General features: G+C 33.9%; 2 protein-coding genes across 5 annotated transcripts in view; both read left to right on the top strand.

The window, feature by feature from the left end:
- Window positions 1-120: 120 nt before the first annotated feature.
- Window positions 121-7,745, top strand: zgc:113142 (uncharacterized protein LOC503524 homolog). Its single transcript, XM_058051465.1, has 4 exons — window positions 121-3,960; window positions 5,601-5,753; window positions 5,817-5,950; window positions 6,976-7,745. Exons 1-4 carry the CDS (start codon window positions 3,333-3,335, stop codon window positions 7,339-7,341), a joined length of 1,281 nt encoding a protein of 426 aa, XP_057907448.1. The 5' UTR covers window positions 121-3,332; the 3' UTR covers window positions 7,342-7,745.
- Window positions 7,746-11,749: 4,004 nt separating this feature from the next.
- Window positions 11,750-20,569, top strand: part of als2b (alsin Rho guanine nucleotide exchange factor ALS2 b) — a 29,827-nt gene continuing 21,007 nt past the window's right edge. For 2 of the 4 annotated variants that reach the window (XM_058052442.1, XM_058052443.1), the window contains exons 1-7: window positions 11,751-12,124; window positions 12,294-12,392; window positions 13,752-13,897; window positions 13,987-14,876; window positions 16,661-17,012; window positions 20,203-20,380; window positions 20,452-20,548. In XM_058052442.1, coding sequence (XP_057908425.1) covers window positions 12,373-12,392; window positions 13,752-13,897; window positions 13,987-14,876; window positions 16,661-17,012; window positions 20,203-20,380; window positions 20,452-20,548 — 1,683 coding nt within the window. In that variant the 5' untranslated portion in view covers window positions 11,751-12,124; window positions 12,294-12,372. Of the gene's footprint in view, window positions 12,125-12,293; window positions 12,393-13,751; window positions 13,898-13,986; window positions 14,877-16,660; window positions 17,013-20,202; window positions 20,381-20,451; window positions 20,549-20,569 lie in introns of all 4 variants that reach the window. The other 2 variants (XM_058052441.1, XM_058052444.1) reach the window with 2 other exon arrangements.

Below are 20,569 nucleotides of genomic sequence, written 5' to 3'. Positions count from 1 at the left end.
TATTGTTATTATTATTATTAAATAATAATAATAATAATAATAGTTATTATTATTATTATTATTATTATTATTATTATTATTATTATTATTATTATTATTATTATTATTATTATTTGCATTTTGTCTATGTACTGTTTATAGGACAAAGGTGGGCCACACGCAGACATTTTTTTTTTCAAGTGGGCCCTGAGTTGAGTTGATAATAATAATAATTATTATTATTATTGTTATTATTATTACATAATAATAATAGTTATTGTTATTATTATTATTTGCATTTTTTCTATGTACTGTTTATAGGACAAAGATGGGCCACAGACATTTTTTTTATTTTCAAGTGGGCCTTGAGTTGAGTTGATAATAATTATTATTATTATTGTTATTATTAAATGATAATAATAATAATAGTTATTATTGTTATTATTAAATAATAATAGTTATTATTATTATTATTATTTGCATTTTGTCTATGTACTGTTTATAGGACAAAGGTGGGCCACAGACATTTTTTGCGATTTTCAAGTGGGCCCTGAGTTGAGTTGATCATAATAATAATAATAATTATTATTATTATTATTATTATTATTATTATTATTATTATTATTGTTAAATAATAAAAATAATAATAGTTATTATTATTATTTGCATTTTGTCTATGTACTGTTTATAGGACAAAGGTGGGCCACAGACATTTTTTTGATTTTCAAGTGGGCCCTGAGTTGTTTGTAAAGTTTATTATGAATAATAATAATAATAATAATAATAATAAAATCAAAGCGGTAGAAAATGAATGAATGAATAATAATAATCCTTATTATGATTATATAATTATTATTATTATAACTGCATTCAAGACTGGCATGATGACCAGAGAGCTACGTTCCAATATTTTTTTAAATTGTGCAATAAATATTTTACAATAAAATAATTTAATAATAAAATAATATTAGCAAAAATTAATCATATTTTTAATGACCTCTCATGGCCCACCTGCAGTACCACCAGGGGGCCGCGGCCCTCATTTTGGGAATCACTGGGCTACATAATACATCCTGCATTGCCTCTCTGTAGTCCCTTGTTTACTCCGGTTAATTAAAGTAAAAAAGTAAAGTCAATAAAGTAAAGTAAATATGATGTTATTAATTAGTCATCCCTTTTTCACATTGTGGTTTCATTTTTTTTTTGTCATGTTTTTTTTTTTAAACTAATTTATAAAAAGGCAACCCGCAAACAAAAACTGACATTAGAGATTAAAACTGAGATTAACACATTAAATATGATGTGATTAATTAGTCATCCTGGTTTGATTTTCTTTTTTTTTGTCACGTTTTTTCTAAAATACATGAATTAATAAATCATGCTTGTTTTGTGGTTAAATACGTTCTATTTTTCTTCAAGAATATGCATATTTTTTGGCTGTTTAATATTCACAACTTTATTAAAATAACAAAACAAAAACAAAATGCATTTTTTAATAAAACTTTTTTATTATTAAGACCCGAGAGTGGAATCGAACTCCGGTCTCTTAGCTATGAGCTGTGTGCTAACCACTCACCACCATGTAGCCTCTTAATGTGTTATTTCCTGTTATTTTGTGTACTTTATTGTGTGTCAATGTGGATGTAGGGGTGCTACATGGTTGTCTCTAATGGTAAAGCCATATTTAGAAGGTCATAAACAGGTTTTGGTCTAATTATGACAATATTGCCTTCATAAATATGGAATCCCCCTTAAGACCCGAGAGTGGAATCGAACTCCGGTCTCTTAGCTATGAGCTGTGTGCTAACCACTCACCACCATGTAGCCTCTTAATGTGTTATTTCCTGTTATTTTGTGTACTTTATTGTGTGTCAATGTGGATGTAGGGGTGCTACATGGTTGTCTCTAATGGTAAAGCCATATTTAGAAGGTCATAAACAGGTTTTGGTCTAATTATGACAATATTGCCTTCATAAATACCGAATCCCGATCAAGACCTGAGGGTGGAATCGAACTCGGGTCACCTAGCTATGAGCTGTGTGCTAACCACTCACCACCATGTAGCCTCTTAATGTGTTATTTCCTGTTATTTTGTGTACTTTATTGTGTGTCAATGTGGCCATAGGGGTGCTACAGGGTTGTCTCTAATAATAAAACCATATTTAGAAGGTCATAAAGAGGTTTTGGTCTAATTTATGACAATATTGCCTTCATAAATACGGAATCCCGATCAAGACCTGAGGGTGGAATCGAACTTGGGTCTCTTAGCTATGAGCTGTGTGCTAACCACTCACCACCATGCAGCCTGTTAATGTGTTATTTCCTGTTATTTTGTGTACTTTATTGTGTGTCAATGTGGATGTAGGGGTGCTATAGTGTTGTCTCTAGAAGGTCTAGAAGGAAATTTAGAAGGTCATAAAGAGGTTTTGGTCTAATTATGACAATATTGCCTTCATAAATACGGAATCCCGATCAAGACCTGAGGGTGGAATCGAACTCGGGTCACCTAGCTATGAGCTGTGTGCTAACCACTCGCCACCACGCAACCTTTTAATGTCTTATTTCCTGTTACTTTGTGTACTTTATTGTGTGCCAATGTGGCTATAGGGGTGCTACAGGGTTGTCTCTAATAATAAAACCATATTTAGAAGGTTATAAAGAGGTTTTGGTCTAATTATGACAATATTGCCTTCATAAATACGGAATCCCGATCAAGACCTGAGGGTGGAATCGAACTCGGGTCTCTTAGCTATGAGCTGTGTGCTAACCACTCACCACCATGTAGCCTCTTAATGTCTTATTTCCTGTTATTTTGTGTACTTTATTGTGTGTCAATGTGGATGTAGGGGTGCTACAGGGTTGTCTCTAATGGTAAAACCATATTTAGAAGTTAATAAACAGGTTTTGGTCGAATTATGACAATATTGCCTTCATAAATACGGAATCCCGATCATGACCTGAGGGTGGAATCGAACTCGGGTCACCTAGCTATGAGCTGTGTGCTAACCACTCACCACCATGTAGCCTCTTAATGTGTTATTTCCTGTTATTTTGTGTACTTTATTGTGTGCCAATGTGGCCATAGGGGTGCTATAGTGTTGTCTCTAATGGTAAAGCCATATTTAGAAGGTCATAAAGAGGTTTTGGTCTAATTATGACAATATTGCCTTCATAAATACGGAATCGGACTTCATGGAAATGGACTTATTACAGTCGGGTCCGGAACTAATTATTATTTGACACCCATTACATGAAATCCCAATCCATTTTTTCCATGTAGGGAATAATGTGGATCGGATTGATGTGTTCCATACCCCCACACATGCAACAAAAAATACATTTTGTAGAGATGAATGATGAATGTATGGAACTTATTGAAGCAGTTGCGTAAAAAAGGCCCGGGGTGTTATCCAGCAACGCATCGGGTGCTATATTCCCGGATCAATTCCGGACAAATAAACCGCTTCCAAAAATCTGATATTGTCGGAAAAAGGCAAAAGGCAGAGAAAAGGAATGTGTTTAAATTTATCGTCACATGCAAACCTGAACAAATCGCCTCACGCTTTGGTCTTATAAAGAGCCGTCAACGGGGAGGGGGGGCAAGCAGATGCGGAGAAACCTCAGCAAACATGAACGCCACCTCGACGACCTTCCAGTTCCTCTGTATCGTCCCCGGCTTGGCTTTCCTGCTCCTTATTTTCACCAAGGTGTTCTCAAGGCGCCGGAGCGCCCCGGTGGACGGCCTCGGCTGGGCCGTGCTCATCACAGGCTGCGACAGCGGCTTCGGATACGAGCTGGCTCGATGCTTGGACCACAAGGGCTTTGTGGTTTTTGCCGGTTGTTTGTTTCCGCAGGGGACCGGCGCCCAGAACCTGGCCAAACAGAGCTCACATCGTTTGAAGCTCCTCAAGCTGGACGTCACCCGTGATGCGGACGTGCGGCAGGCCAAGGCCACCGTTCAGGAGAACCTGCCGGAGAAAGGTAATGGTTTGATTTCATTTGAACATGCATCAGATTACAATTGAATGCATCCCATAATCAGTTCCCAGTTCCACATGTCCAAAAGGAGTAGGAAGAAGCGAAGCTTATTAAATTTTATTTTATTTTATTTTATTTTATTTTATTTTATTTTATTTTATTATAAATCCTACCCCTACATCTGATACTTTTACAATCAGTAACTATTACATTTGTTCACTGCCTAATATTTATTTTATTTTATTTTATTTTATTTTATTTTATTTTATTTTATTTTATTTTATTTTATTTTATTTTATTTTATTTTATTTTATTTTATTTTATTTTATTTTATTTTATTTTATTATAAATCCTACCCCTACATCTGATACTTTTACAATCAGTAACTATTACATTTGTTCACTGCCTAATATTTATTTTATTTTATTTTATTTTATTTTATTTTATTTTATTTTATTTTATTTTATTTTATTTTATTTTATTTTATTTTATTTTATTTTATTTTATTTTATCATGAATCCTACCCCTACATCTGATACTTTTACAATCAGTAACTGTTACATTTGTTCACTTCCTAATATTTATTTTATTTTAATTTATTTTATTTTATTTTATTTTATTTTATTTTTTACTCTTCATCCTTGTATTTAGCAAACATCAACTGCTTGTAATGTTTCTTGAATTGGCTTATTTTATTTTATTTTCATTCATTTTCTACCGCTTTTTCCTCATGATATATGATATCTATATATATCAGTGATATATATAGCACATCATGACTGGTTCAAGACTCACATTTTATTTTATTTTATTTTATTTTATTTTATTTTATTTTATTTTATTATAAATCCTACCCCTACATCTGATACTTTTACAATCAGTAACTGTTACATTTGTTCACTTCCTAATATTTATTTATTTTTAATTTAATTTCATTTCATTTCATTTCATTTCATTTCATTTATTTAATTTATTTTATTTTATTTTATTTTATTTTATTTTTTACTCTTCATCCTTGTATTTAGCAAACATCAACTGCTTGTATTGTTTCTTGAATTCATTCATTCATTTTCTACCGCTTTTTCCTCATGATATATGATATCTATATATATATCACTGATATATATAGCACATCATGACTGGTTCAAGACTCACATTTTATTATTTTTATTATTTTTATGTTATTTTTTTTTTTTATAAATCCCACCCCTCCATCTGGTACTTTTACAATCAGTAACTGTTACATTTGTTCACTTCCTAATATTTTATTTTATTTTATTTTTACTCTTCATCCTTGTATTTAGCAAACATCAACTGCTTGTATTGTTTCTTGAATTGGCTCATCGTTGTGCATTGTTTGACTTCCTTACTCAATCCATTCCATAGTTTGATTCCACATACTGAAATGCTATGCTAACGCTAACGTAGTCCTAGCATATAAGTGTTTCAAATGTAGTTCTTCTTCTGTTTGAAGATGAACTATATCAGCAAGTTGAAGTATTTGTGATTTTAGAAATAAGGAGTTAGTATGTTCTCTGTAGGCGGCATTATGAATTATCCTTACTGACCTTTTTTGCAGTACATTTAGCGAGTGAAGATTGCTTTTATGGTTATTATTATAATTATTGTTGTTTTGCTTGCAGGTCTGTGGGCTGTGGTGAACAACGCTGGAATTTCCGACTGGGCGGAGATCGAGTGGAACACGATCGAGGACTTCCGCCGCATGGTGGACATCAACCTGTTTGGCTGCATCAGGACCACTTTGGCTTTTCTGCCGTTGGTGCGGGCCGCTAAAGGTAATGCGGATGATGTCACCTTCGTGTTCTTTGTCACTGACCCCCCCCCACTGACCTCCTCAGGTCGAGTGGTTTTCGTGTCGAGCATCTTTTCTTTCTTCAACTGCCTGAACATGGGAAGTTATAGCGTCTCCAAGCGTGGACAGGAAGCCTTCGCCGACTGCTTGCGGGTGGAAATGGCCAGCTTTGGCGTCAAGGTAAAAGTTGGCCGCCGCGTCGCCGTCAGTCTCGCTCGGGGGGGCGGAGGGTTACAAATGGAGCATGACAAGTGTGTGTCTGTGGAGAGGATGAGTGGAAATGGCTTAGGGCAGGGGTCTCAAACATGCGTCCCGTGGACCAAATGTGGCCCGCAGGACACTAGTTTGAGGCCCCCGCCTTGATATGAAAGTTTAATGTTAGTGCGCCCCCCCGCGCAAGTTTGATATGGATGCTGTATGGTATCATGTACCCAGAAAAAATTATTACGTTTGATTCATGTTCATGTTAAAGGTTAAATAACTGTTAATAGTTATCCTCCCTATCCGTGTGGAAGTGGTAAGTTTTTGGCTATTTAAGTTGAAAGGAAATAACTTGAAGGCTACCGTTTAGGTCGCTAGCTCTCGAGTTTGCGAGTTAGCATGTGTCTCAAGACCCTGCAGTTGCGCAATATGTTGTAAATAATATTTAAATTTAAATTAAAAAAAAAAATTATTATTTAGTATTATTAAAATTAAAAGTAAAATTAAAATTAGTGTAGAAAAATAAAAAGTAAAAAAAAGTTCTTGTAGATTAAATTACAAATTAAAATTTGTAATTTCAAATTAAAATTAAAATTAAAATTAAAATTAAAATTAAAATTAAAATTAAAATTAAAATTAAAATTAAAATTAAAATTAAAATTAAAATTAAAATTAAAATTAAAATTAGTGTCAAAAATAAAAAGTAAAAAAATGTTCTTGTCGATTAAATTACAAATTAAAATTTTTAATTTTAATTTGTAAATTAAAATTAAAATTAGTGTAGAAAATTGGAACCAAAGCGAAATTTAAAAAAAATTGTTTTTAATAAATGGGTTTTTTTGTTTTGTTTTTTTTTGGAAAACCTGATGCGTCCCAGTCTCACCCAGACCCGAGCTCCAGTGGCCCCCAAGTAAATTGAGTTTGAGACCCCTGGCTTAGGGTCTTTACATAAGACCAATCAATCATTATTTTTACTTACATAATAAAAATGATGATGCTTCCAGGTCAGCATCATCCAACCTGGCAACTTCGGCCAAGCCACCAACATCGTGAAAATGAAGACCGTGTCAGATATCTGGTTGAAGTTCGACGAGGAACGCAAGCAAACGTTCAGCCAGGACTACATCAAGCTAGCCATCGAGTACTTTGTCTCCACGTGCAGGACGGGCTTCACCAACGCCGACAAGGTCATCAACGCCATGCTGCACGCCATCACCGCACCCTCCCCCCGTCGTAGATACATGGTGGTTTCGGCTAAGGATCGGGTTTTCTTCCAGCTTTACCCGTACTTGCCGACCGCTCTCACCGACGCCGTGTTTTCGCTCAGCTCCATGTACGCCACACGGAAGGAAATGCTCTATGTCAAGTAGGGAAGCGGTTTTTTTTTTAATTTAAAAAAATGACAATATTGCCTTCATTTTTTTTTCTTTTTTTTTCATTGCCTTTATTTTTTTTTTAATTTCCAAAATGAAATATTTTGACTGATTTTTGGTCAAAATACTCTTACACGACATATGAATATATATATTTAATGTATCATTTTATATATTACAAATATGTCATCTCATTTTATAACAATAGAATGGATTTTTATTGATTTTTAGCCAAAAAAAAGCAATTTTTTTTCATGTTATTCATAAAAAAGTGGCTCATAATTGATAAATATGTGATGTTTATGCTGATACTGATAATGTTTTTTTTCATCCGACGTCCTTGAATGCACCTTTTCTCTTTACTTCTTTACTGTTTTAGTGGTTTTCTATCTCTTCCTCCTTTGCCTTTAAACCATTGAATGTGATTATAGTTATTATTCTGTATATGAATAAATAAAATTCACTTTTTTTAGCCATGGATCAGTTTACTTTATCATTTATTAAAAGAAGAAATGTGTGTGAGACAGAAACATTTTATGACTTTATGAGATTTATTGCAAACAAGCATTAAAGTGAAAGAGCTGATTAAAACTTGAAGATAACATCTTTTCAAAGCAAATTTGTGGATTTTTTAAAATTATTATAACTTTATTGCACTCAATATGATTGATTCAAAAATGGTCCACACAGTGATGTGAACGTGTTGCCCCTTTCTTGATTTCAATGCAGGTTTGTCGCATTTAAAATCATGCGACAAAAAAAATAAAATAAAATAAAAAAAATAAAATCATGCGACAAATGTAAATATTAGTCAATGACAACACAACAGAACACAAAATGCAGTTTTTGAATTATGAATTTATTATGAAGGGAAGAAAAAAATAGACATAGACTTTCTTTATTGTCATTGCGCAATAACACAGCAGTGAAATTGCCGATGAAATGTCGTTGCCTGGCTCCCGTGTAATAATAAATAATAAATAATAAATAATAAATAATAAATAATACATAATAAATAATAAATAATAAATAATAAATAATAAATAATAAATAATAAATAATAAATAATAAATAATAAATAATAAATAATAAATAAAGCTTTAAGGCTAACTCTTTAAGGATGGCCCTTTAAGGCTGGCCCTTTAAAGATGGCCCTTTAAGGCTGGAGCTTTAAGGCTAACTCTTTAAGCATGGCCCTTTAAGGCTGGCCCTTTAAGGCTGGGCCTTAATAATAAATAATAAATAATAAATAATAAATAATAAATAATAAATAATAAATAATAAATAATAAATAATAAATAATAAATAATAAATAATAAATAATAAATAATAAATAATAAATAATAAATAATAAATAATTGCTGGCCCTTTAACGATGGCCCTTTAAGGCTGGTCCTAAATAATAAATAATAAATAATAAATAATAAATAATAAATAATAAATAATAAATAATAAATAATAAATAATAAATAATAAATAATAAATAATAAATAATGTAGAGAATAAATAGATTACATAAAATATGAACAGTGTACAGCGTAAACTGTAATTTGTACAAATAATTTAAATAATTTAGAATAAATAACAATAATTTCAAGTTTTGGTGAATAACCCCCTAAAGCTAATACCTGGTTGGTCCACACTTAGCAGTAACAACTGCAATCAAGCGTTTGTGATAACTTGCAATGAGTCTCTTGTTGGCCTACTCATCTTAGCAGAATTGTTGTCATTCAGCTACTTTGGAGGCCAGCTCAGTAGGATTCAGGATTCAGGACTTGGACTAGGTCACTACAAAGTCTTCATTTGGTTTTTCTTCAGCCATTCAGATGTGGACTTGTTGGTGTGTTTAGGATCATTGTCCTGCTGAAGAACCCAAATTGGTTCATGGTTCCATTTATTATAGCAAGTCTTCCTGGTCCTGAAGCAGCAAAACAGGCCCCAGACCATCACACTACCACCACCATATTTTACTGTTGCTCTTTTTGTTGTTCTTTTTCTTTTGGGACACACACCTTCCTTTATTACATCAAGTCTTCCTGGTCCTGAAGCAGCAAAACAGGCCCCAGACCATCACACTACCACCACCATATTTTACTGTTGCTATGATGTTCTTCTTCTTTTGGGACACACACCTTCCTTTATTACAGCAAGTCTTCCTGGTCGTGAAGCAGCAAAACAGGCCCAGACCATCACACTACCACCACCATATGTTACTGTTACTATGATGTTCTTTTTCTTTTGGGACACACACCTTCCTTTATTACAGCAAGTCTTCCTGGTCCTGAAGCAGCAAAACAGGCCCAGACCATCACACTACCACCACCATATTTTACTCTTAGTATGATGTTCTTTTTCTTTTGGGACACACACCTTCCTTTATTACATCAAGTCTTCCTGGTCCTGAAGCAGCAAAACAGGCCCCAGACCATCACACTACCACCACCATATTTTACTGCTGCTATGATGTTCTTCTTCTTTTGGGATACACACCTTCCTTTATTATAGCAAGTCTTCCTGGTCCTGAAGCAGCAAAACAGGCCCCAGACCATCACACTACCACCACCATATTTTACTCTTAGTATGATGTTCTTTTTCTTTTGGGACACACACCTTCCTTTATTACAGCAAGTCTTCCTGGTCCTGAAGCAGCAAAAAAGCCCCAGACCATCACACTACCACCACCATATTTAACTCTTAGTATGATGTTCTTTTTATGAAATCTGCCAGCTGTAATGGGACACAAACCTTCCAAAAAGTTCGACTTTTGTCTCATCAAGTATTTTCCCAACGGTCTTGGAGATCATCAAGATGTTTTTTGGACAAATTTGAGACCAGCCTTAATGTTTTTTTTGTTCAGCAATGGTTTTGGTCTTGGAATTTTGCCATGCAGGCCGTTTTGTCCAGTGTCTTTCTTATAGTGGAGTCATGAACATTAGCCTTAACTGAGGAAAGTGAGGTCTGCAGGTCTTTGGATGTTCCTGTGGGGTCTTTTGTGACCTCTCGGATGTGTCGTCGCCGACCGACTCTTGGGATTATTTTGATTTTGGTCTCACCATTTGGTTCACCATTGTTCCATGTGTTTGCAGTTTGCAGATAATGGCTCTCACTGTGTTTTGCTGGAGTCCCTAAGCTTTAGAAATAGCTTTATAACATTTTACTCTGTTATGTTTCAATGTGGGGCCATGATTTTTTTGCTGAAGTGTCATTTAAAACTGCAGTTTCTGTTACAATTGACTAATATTTCAATTTATTTGCTGATCTGAGACATTTAAGCGTGACAAACATGTACATTTTTCGCAGCACTGTGCATCCAATTCAAAGTAAACCAACCACGTCATAGTACTTTTAGTACTATAGTGCTTTTCCACTTATTCCCAGAAGGGTACCAACACCGGCCAAGTAAACAGCACAGTGTGTGGTTTTGAAATGGGCTCACCACAACCCCGCTAGCAGCCCATCGGGATAATAATTCCTAATCTGGGATGGGATAATAAAGCATGTCATGGTCACTTTCTAGGAAAATACTTTATAGATTTTTCCCATTCACTTTATGCAATTAATTCACACTAATATTCATACTTATGGATAATTTGGAGACGCTAATTAAACTAGAATGTTTTTTGGAATATGGGAGGAAACTGGAGTACAAGGAGAAAACCCACACAAAAATTGCCGAAGGGTGGAATCGAACCCAAGTCTGGCTGACGAGATGGATCAAATAATAATGAAATAGTCACGTCGTCTGGTCTTGAGGAAATTGTTACAGTGTGACAGTTAAAGACTTGCACTGACACTGAAGTCCTGTGTTTATTCTCAAATGATGTTCAACGGCTTCTGATTAGCATCTTAGCACAGCCCTGCGGCGCCTTCCTATTCCTGGGCTTCGACATTATTCAGTCTTGTGATGTTTCGATAACGTCCAAATTATTAACGCCGACCATTATTAAAGTGAACTCACTTATATGGTGTTTTAATCATTTCCAGTGTTGAGTAGATTAAACGTCCGTTTATAATGTAGTTAAAAATCCAAACAAAGTGTCTTTTCTTTCGTGTTCACTTCAATGCCGACCTTTGTTATTGTGACTCATTTCGGCTTCCGTTGTTTCTGAGCGGAGCTGTTGCCCCTTAACGATAACATCTCACTCTGTTGTTACTTCATGTTCCCGTTGTATTCTCATATTAAAGTTTAAATTTCCTTGTGTTTGCTTAATGTGTCTGCATTTAAAATTTTAATTTTTAAAGTAGTTTCGGCACAAAAATGTACAAATAAATTGATACAGTTCGAATCGGCAGTGGGAATACTTAAATAGCGTTCCTATAGTAGCCATTACTTTCATAAACGATCTTTTCTGTTAGCCTTGTCAACAGACGAGCAGGCTGCCACTGCTAGCGTCTATATTAGCACAACACAATGGTTACGACAACATCTCACTCTGTTGTTACTTCTTGGTTCCCATTGTATTCTCATGTTAAAGTTAAAATTGCTATCTGTGTGCTTAATGTGTCTGCATTTAGAAATTAAATTACATTTTTAATTTTTAAAGTAGTTTCGACACAAATGTGGACATATAAATTGATACAGTTCGAATCGACACTGGGGATACTTAAATAGCGTTCCTATAGTAGCCATGACTCTTATAGACGATCTTTTTTATTAGCCTTGTCAACAGACGAGCAGGCTGCCACTGGCTAGCTTCTATATTAGCACAACACAGCGTAACACACGTTCAAAATACAGTCCGGTTGTCAACACAAAGATGATAAAGAGATGAACGAGCTGGTAAGAATAAGAATAAAGGTGTGATAATGTTCTTCAAAGAGCTTTAGAAGTGTGCGCCTGCGTCTTTAAATTGGCTGAATTCGCTACTGGCAATGTGTTGTTATGATTGACACCGTATGGTAAATGGCTCTTTGCTCTCTTGACACGTTGCTGCCCCCCTCCCTGACAGATCACATCGAACACCTGACAGGGTGACGGGGACTGGCGGATGTTTTGTGAAACAATCATGGAGAACTAAAAACTGACGGATGGAAAGCCAGAGGAGGGGGTAAGAGGATTAATGCCTACTTGTGATCACCATGTGATTATCACCACACACTATTGCTTTCATCACACACAAAAAAACGAATCTGGCGATATTGCACATTTTCATATCGATTGCTACCTTAGTAAATGTGAATGGTAATATGTATTGGAGTTGATACTGGAACCTTTGGCCTTATTTTTAACATCGTTTAATGATTTATTGATCATGATTATCATCAGAATAACATACAGGACAACGATTTTTAGCAATTTGATACAACAATACAAGATAATGTGACAATGTCAGGAAAATAATTATTTATTTTTATTTATTAAATTTATTTATTTATTAAATAATACAATTTAACACAACAGCTATATATTATTATTATTATATATAATATCATATAATATATTTTTATTAATATATTTATTATATTATATATTGTATTTATATATACTATTAAACATAACAGCTATATATTATTATAATAACTTATAATAAATAATAAAATAACTTTTTATATATATATATAAAAATATATATATTATTATATACTTTTTTTATATATAAGTAACTACGAGTTAATTATTTTAAGTAGGTTACACAAATCTGCAAAAAGTTCATATAAATAAAAAATTATTTAATATATTCTGTATTCTGTATTATATATTCTATATTATAATATATTATTATTAATATATTTATTATATTATATATTGTATTTATATATACTATTAAATATAACAGCTATATATTATTATAATATATAATATTATATTAGAATATTATTTATATATATTATATATATATATATATATATATATATATATATATATATATATATATATATAAAATATATATATAAAATATATATATTATTATATATTTTTTTATATATAAGTAACTACGAGTTAATTATTTTAAGTAGGTTACACAAATCTGCAAAAAGTTCATATTAATCAAAATTATATAATATATAATATATTCTATATTCTATATTCTATATTCTATATTATATTTATATATACTATTAAATATAACAGCTATATATTATTATAATATATAATATTATATTAGAATATTATTTATATATATTATATACTTTTTATATATATATAAAAAAATATATATTATTATATACTTTTTTATATATAAGTAACTACGAGTTAATTATTTTAAGTAGGTTACACAAATCTGCAAAAAGTTCATATTCATCAAAAATTATATAATATATTCTATATTATATGTTACATGTTATATATTATTAAATTATGTATAAAAATCAATTTAATCATATATAATAATATCGCAAGTCATCACAAACGCTTGATTGCAGTTGTTGACCACTATGAGTGTTTCCAAATTCTGGTCCTCCAGCTCTGGAGATGACGGTGAAGGCGAGAGGGGCCTGCTTCACACCTGGAAGGGTTACTCCTACAGCGTGGCCCCCGAGCGACTGCCGCTCCCCCAGGCTGTTCTCCAGGTGGCTCTGGGCATCAGTCATGGTGTTTTGCTGGTGGAAGGTAAGCGTGGTGGCATAGTGGAATAGTGGAATAGTGGCGGGTACAACGTCACAACGCACATTTTTAATATCCTTGTTGTGCACATTTAGGGGGTCAGGTCTTCACTTTCGGATCTTTGCCGTGGAAGCAAACGCCTGAGTTGACGTCGCCCAACTTGGAGAGCGCGCTCAGTGGGCAGCGAGTTGTGTCTGTAGCCGCCGGAAGCTTCCACAGCGGTGCGGTGACGGAAGATGGCGGCGTGCACATGTGGGGCGACAACAGCGCGGGGCAATGCGGTTTATCGGGTCTCAGCTCCGTGCCCAATCCCACTCCCATCGCTCTGGTGGACTCGGACTGCGGAGTTCCCTCGCAGCAGACGGTGCCGGTGTTGGAGCTAGCCTGTGGCGAGCATCACACCCTAGCGCTGTCGATGAAGCGGGAATTGTGGGCGTGGGGAAGCGGTCCCCAGCTGGGCGTCAACGCGAGCGTTTTTCCTGTGTGGAAACCGCAAAAAATGGAGCGCCTGGCCGGCAGGTGTGTGCTTCAGGTAGCCTGCGGCGCCTCGCACAGCCTCGCCGTGGTGCGATGTCTGAGCCCCCAGGATGCCCAGCGGCCCCCGGCTGACAAATGCGGGCAGTGTAAGCAGCTTCTGTTCACCATGACCGACAAAGAAGATCACGTCATCATCTCGGACAGCCACTACTGCCCCCCCGGATTAGAAGACGAGGGGCGGCTTGAAGCAACTCCTTTACTCAAAACTTCCCCGTCAGAACCCATCCTTTCTTCCCAGGTTCCTCAAGCTCCTCCGTCTCCAGCAACTGTTCAAAATTCCGACAAACAAGAGTCATTTTTATCGGAGGAGGGGCCGCCCGCGACAAGTTCCAAATGTGCTCCTTATCCGGATGAGCAGGCGGTCAAAGATTACCTTCAGAAGCTCTTAGATAACACTCAGGTGGAAAAACCCCCAAAGGTGACCACAGGAGGACTCCACACCTTACTGGTGAGTGTAGATATGTCATCATGGCTCATTAAATCCTGGAACGGGGGGTCATGCTATTCCACTTGGAATAATATCGCTGTTCATAAAAACAAGGAACACATAAGTAAAGACTCCTTTTTTGGTAATGGTAATGGTTTAATTTCATTTGAACATGCATCAGATTACAATTGAGTGCATCCCATAATCAGTTCCCAGTTCCACATGTCCAAAAGGAGTAAAAAGAAGCAAAGCTTATTAAATCCTACCCCTCCATCTGGTACTTTTACAATCAGTAACTGTTACATTTGTTCACTTCCTGCTTTCCTAATATAATTTAAGTAATTTTTTTACTTTATTTTATTAATTTGTTTTTTTTATTTTATTTTTTATTTTTTTTAATAAATGTTTACATTTTTTAAATTTTCCATTTTTTCAATTTTTTAATATATATACGTATATATTTTTTTAATTTTTTGTCGCATACCGAAAGAGAAAATCAGGACTTTTGTGTCAATGGAGAAAGTTTATGGTAATGGTAATGGTTTTATTTCATTTGAACATGCATCAGATTACAATTGAATGCATCCCATAATCAGTTCACAGTTCCACATGTCCAAAAGGAGTAGGAAGAAGCAAAGCTTATTAAATCCTACCCCTCCATCTGGTACTTTTACAATCACTAACTGTTACATTTGTTCACTTCCTGCTTTCCTAATAATGTAATTTAAATTAATTTAAATTAATTTAATTAATTTGTAGATTTTTTTACAATCAGTAACTGTTACATTTGTTCACATCCTGCTTTCCTAATAATGTAATTTAATTTAATTTAATTTGTAATTTTTTTACAATCAGTAACTGTTACATTTGTTCACATCCTGCTTTCTCAATATAATTTAAGTATTTTTTTTTACTTTATTTTATTAATTTGTATATTTTAAATTTTTTTTACTTTTACTTTAAAAATTTTTTACATTGAAAATAAAATAAATTAAATAAATAAATATAAAAGTAAAAATAAATAAATTTTTGTTCACTTCCTGCTTATAATATAATTTAAGTATTTTTTTAACTGTATTTTATTAATTTGTATTTTTTTTTAACTTTTACTTTTTACATTTTTCTAATTTTTTTACATTAAAAATTATTTTTTTTAGTTTTATTTTTGTCACATATCGAAGTAGGAGGTGATATGAGCATCCAATGACATAATGGGTACCATAGTAAGTGTCAATATTGTGATATATATAGCACATCATGACTGGTTCAAGACTCTTTTATTTTATTTTATTTTATTTTATTTTATTTTATTTTATTTTATTTTATTTTATTTTATTTTTACTCTTCATCCTTGTATTTAGCAAACAGCAACTGCTTGTATTGTTTCTTGAATTGGCTCATCGTTGTGCATTGTTTGACTTCCTTACTCAATCCATTCCATGGTTTGATTCTACATACTGAAATGCTATGCTAACGCTAATGTAGTCCTAGCATATAAGTGTTTCAAATGTACTTCTTCCCTGAGATCATATTTCTCCTCTCTTGTAGAGAAGTATTGGATGACATTTTTAGCTAATTGGTTATTTTTAGCCTTATGCATTATTTTAGCTGTTTGAAGATGAACTATATCAGCAAGTTGAAGTATTTGTGATTTTAGAAATAAGGAGTTAGTATGTTCTCTGTAGGCGGCATTATGAATTATCCTTACTGGCCTTTTTTGCAGTACATTTAGCGAGTGAAGATTGCTTGTATAGTTATGGAGTGATTTCTGATTTTTTATTACTCAACTGTTGTTTTTCTTGCAGCCGTCAGCATCCGGACTCATCGGAAGTTCCTCCAACAACACGCTCAACAATCTGGTGGCGTCTTGTGCCTCGGCAGTGGGCGAGAAAGTCGCCTCCACGTATGAAGCGTTGTCAATCAAAAAAATGCTCAACCTGTACCTTCCCGGCACGTCGAGGTGGGGCGGAGCGGGCACCGAGAGCGCCCCCGAGCGTGTCCGCCAGGAAGACTCGGCGCAGGCCAAGAAGAGCTCCAGCACGGGAGACATACGCGAAGAGGAGGCGCAGCGCACGCAGCGCCGCCTCTCGCTCCCGGGACTCCTCTCACAGGGTAGATACGCCGTTCACCTCTTATCCTCCTCGTATGCGCTGCTGCGTAAGTACGCCTCCCGTCCGTGCATGCCGGCGTCAAGTGTTTATGTCAAGTTGCATTCACTGAGCAGCAGCAACAACATGATCGTAGAGCCGCTTTCATTTTCATTTGCTACACTGGAAACCCGAATACGTTAGCGGAATTCGAACACAGCGAAGCAATCAGCTGACACTTTTTTTTTTTGGAGTTCATAAACTCAAACATTTGAGTAAATTCATTCATTTTCTACCGCTTATTTACCGGCATATTTCCGACATAGTTGCCAATTGTGATTAATCGTGATTAATTTGTTAAACATCTCTGATTAATGTGATTAATTTTTTTTAAATTATTTCACAGTTTTTTGGGGGTTTTTTAAGTTCATAAATTCAAACATTTGAGTAATTCATTAATTTTCTACCGGCATATTTCCGACATAGTTGCCAATTGTGATTCATGTGATTAATTTGTCGAAAATCTGTGATTCATGTGATTAATTTAAAAAAATAATTTAACAGTTTTTGTTTTTTTTTAGTTCATAAACTTAAACATTTGAATAAATTCATTCATTTTCTACCGCTTATTTACCGGCATATTTCAGACATAGTTGCCAATTTTGATTAATCATGATTAATTTCTTAAAAATCTGTGATTAATGTGATTAATTTTCAAAAATAATTTCACAGTTGTTGTTGTTTTTTTGAGTTCATAAACTCAAACATTTGAGTAAATTCATTCATTCATTTTCTACCGCTTATTTACCAGCATGTTTCCGACATAGTTGCCAATTGTCATTAATCGTGATTAATTTGTTAAAAATCTGTGATTAATGTGATTACTTTTTGAAAATAATTTCACAGTTTTTTGGGTTTTTTTTAGTTCATAAACTTACACATTTGAGTAAATTCATTCATTCGTTTTCTACCGCTTATTTACCGGCATATTTCCGACATAGTTGCCAATTGTGATTAATGATGATTAATTTGTTAAAAATCTGTGATTAATTTGATTATCTTTCAAAAATAATTTCACAGTCATTTTTTTTAGTTCATAAACTCAAACATTTGAGTAAATTCATTCATTCATTTTCTAGCGCTTATTTACCGGCATATTTGCGACATAGATGACAATTGTGATTAATCGTGATTCATTTGTAAAAAAAATCTGTGATTAATTTTTTTTAAATAATTTCACAGTTTTTTGGGGTTTTTTGAGTTCATAAACTCAAACATTTGAGTAAATTCATTCATTAATTTTCTACCGCTTATTTACATGCATATTTCTGACATAGTTGGCCATTGTGATTAATTTGTTTAAAAAAATCTGTGATTAATGTGATTAATTTTTAAAAATAATTTCACAGTTGTTGTTTTTTTTTTTACTTCATAAACTCAAACATTTGAGTAAATTCATTTTCTACCGCTTATTTACCGACATGCAAACTCCACACAGAGATGACTGAGGGTGGACTTGAACCCTGGTCTCCTAGCTGTGAGGTCTGCACGCTAACCACTCAATCACCGTGCTGCCCCATGTGTAACATACACAGTACAAATCTATCTGATGCAATGGATTTATTCTTAATTAATTCTTGGTTTGATTTAGTCATGTTTAATAGATACTTTCTTTAATAAGTAACTACGAGTTAATTATTTTAAGTAGGTTACACAAATCTGCAAAAAGTTAATTTTCATATTCATCAAAAATTACAAGTTAAATAAACTGAAAAGACAGATAATGCAACTAAATCAACATTTATGAGTATAACTTTTTAAGAAAATTTTAAGTTAACTATACTTATACTAATTAATTATTTTGAGCATTCGGGTTTACAGTGTCTTAAGTTACTATGTTTTTAAGTTAATCTTTCTTAATATAGCCATAGTTGAATTTAATCAAAACATATTAGTTAAAAGTACTCAAAATAGACAAACACATGTTAAATGAACTTGACATAATAAAGTTATTAGAACTTTTTAAAGAACTTTGAATATGCATAACTTAATTTATTGAAGTACTTTGAACATTCGGGTTTCCAGTGTATGCTACTGTCCAGTTTTGTACCGTCACGCTTTTTTTCAACACTCATTCATGTAAACTTTACAATATGGATTCATCAGGCATCAGATGGATTCCATCATTTGGTAAGTCTTGGCCTTCTGGTGAAATATGTCCTACACGGGTGTCTGGGGGTGTTTGACATTTGGGACGCATTGGAGAAATAAAAAAAGCACCAAAATGGGCAAATAGAGCAAAAAAAAAAAGCATCACATAACCAGAAAAGGCTGAAATGTTAATATTCATAACTAATAATAACCCGGGGGCCCAGATCTGACCCGCCACATCATTTTGTGCTTTCCGCGAAATCCTGGAAATAAATGACTTTATCTTTCTTGCTAAATTTATTTCTTATTTCAATTTTGACCGACTTTTAATAATAGTAATAAATTCTTAAAATATTAAATATAATTTAACAAGAAAATGTTTTTTTAATGTACTGCAAAAATATAAAAAAAATTGCAGTAATTTGACAAGAATAAGGAGGGAGAAGTCATAATTTCATGAGAATAATGTCGTTAAAGGAAGGAAGTCAAACAATGCAATGAAATGTAATTAAATGAAATGAAATGAAATGAAATTTCATTTAATTTTAATTTTAATTTTAATTTTAATTTTAATTTTAATTTTAATTTTAATTTTAATTTTAATTTTAATTTTAATTTTAATTTTAATTTTAATTTTAATTTTAATTTTAATTTTAATTTTAATTTTAATTTTAATTTTAATTTTAATAAAAATTAATTTTAAATTTAAAATTTAAAATTTAAATTTAAATTTGAATTTGAATTTGAATTTGAATTTGAATTTGAATTTGAATTTGAATTTGAATTTGAATTTGAATTTAATTTAACTGTGCCGTAACTGCACCACATGAAATAAACGGTCAAACAACAATATACATGCAAAAAAAATAACATTTTTGACTAAGGTATGACCCGCAAGGCATGCTGGGTAGCTTCCTGTTGGGGCTGACGTACTTTAATGCAAGTTTTAATGAGTTGTAATTTCTGCCACATAAACGCCCTGATTACAGAGATTAAAAGGGGCGGGTTCCGGAAAAAAAAAAAAAAAACGCAGTTGGGCACCCACTTTACCAAGGACTTATGGGACTCGAACCACCTGTCCATACTTATTTTTGGTCATTCACCTGCAGTGTCCCCACGGCTGATTCGTAAAGTGGGACGTTCCAAGATGGCTACCGTGGCTCTGACACCGTTGGCCACCGTGTCGGCCCCGGAGACCCAGGAAGTGCTGCCCACCCTGCAGACAGAAGTGTGGAGCTGGGGCCACGGCGACCAAGGTCAGCTCGGCCATGGAGACAACCTGGACAGGTTTGGAAATTCGGGAGGGGGGTCTTATTTTTTTCTTGGATTACACAAATCCAAAATGGAATACTTTACAGGTCACAGCCGCTCTGCATCAAAAGTCTCAACAACAAGGAAGTGGTACGGGTGGCAGCCGGCGCCCAGCATTCCCTCGCTCTGACTGCGCAGTCGCAGGTCAGTGTGCAGATGCAGGCG

This window comes from Doryrhamphus excisus, chromosome 16 (assembly GCF_030265055.1).
Source record: "Doryrhamphus excisus isolate RoL2022-K1 chromosome 16, RoL_Dexc_1.0, whole genome shotgun sequence".
NCBI lineage: Eukaryota > Metazoa > Chordata > Actinopteri > Syngnathiformes > Syngnathidae > Doryrhamphus > Doryrhamphus excisus.
This window is presented reverse-complemented; position numbering and strand designations above follow the sequence as displayed.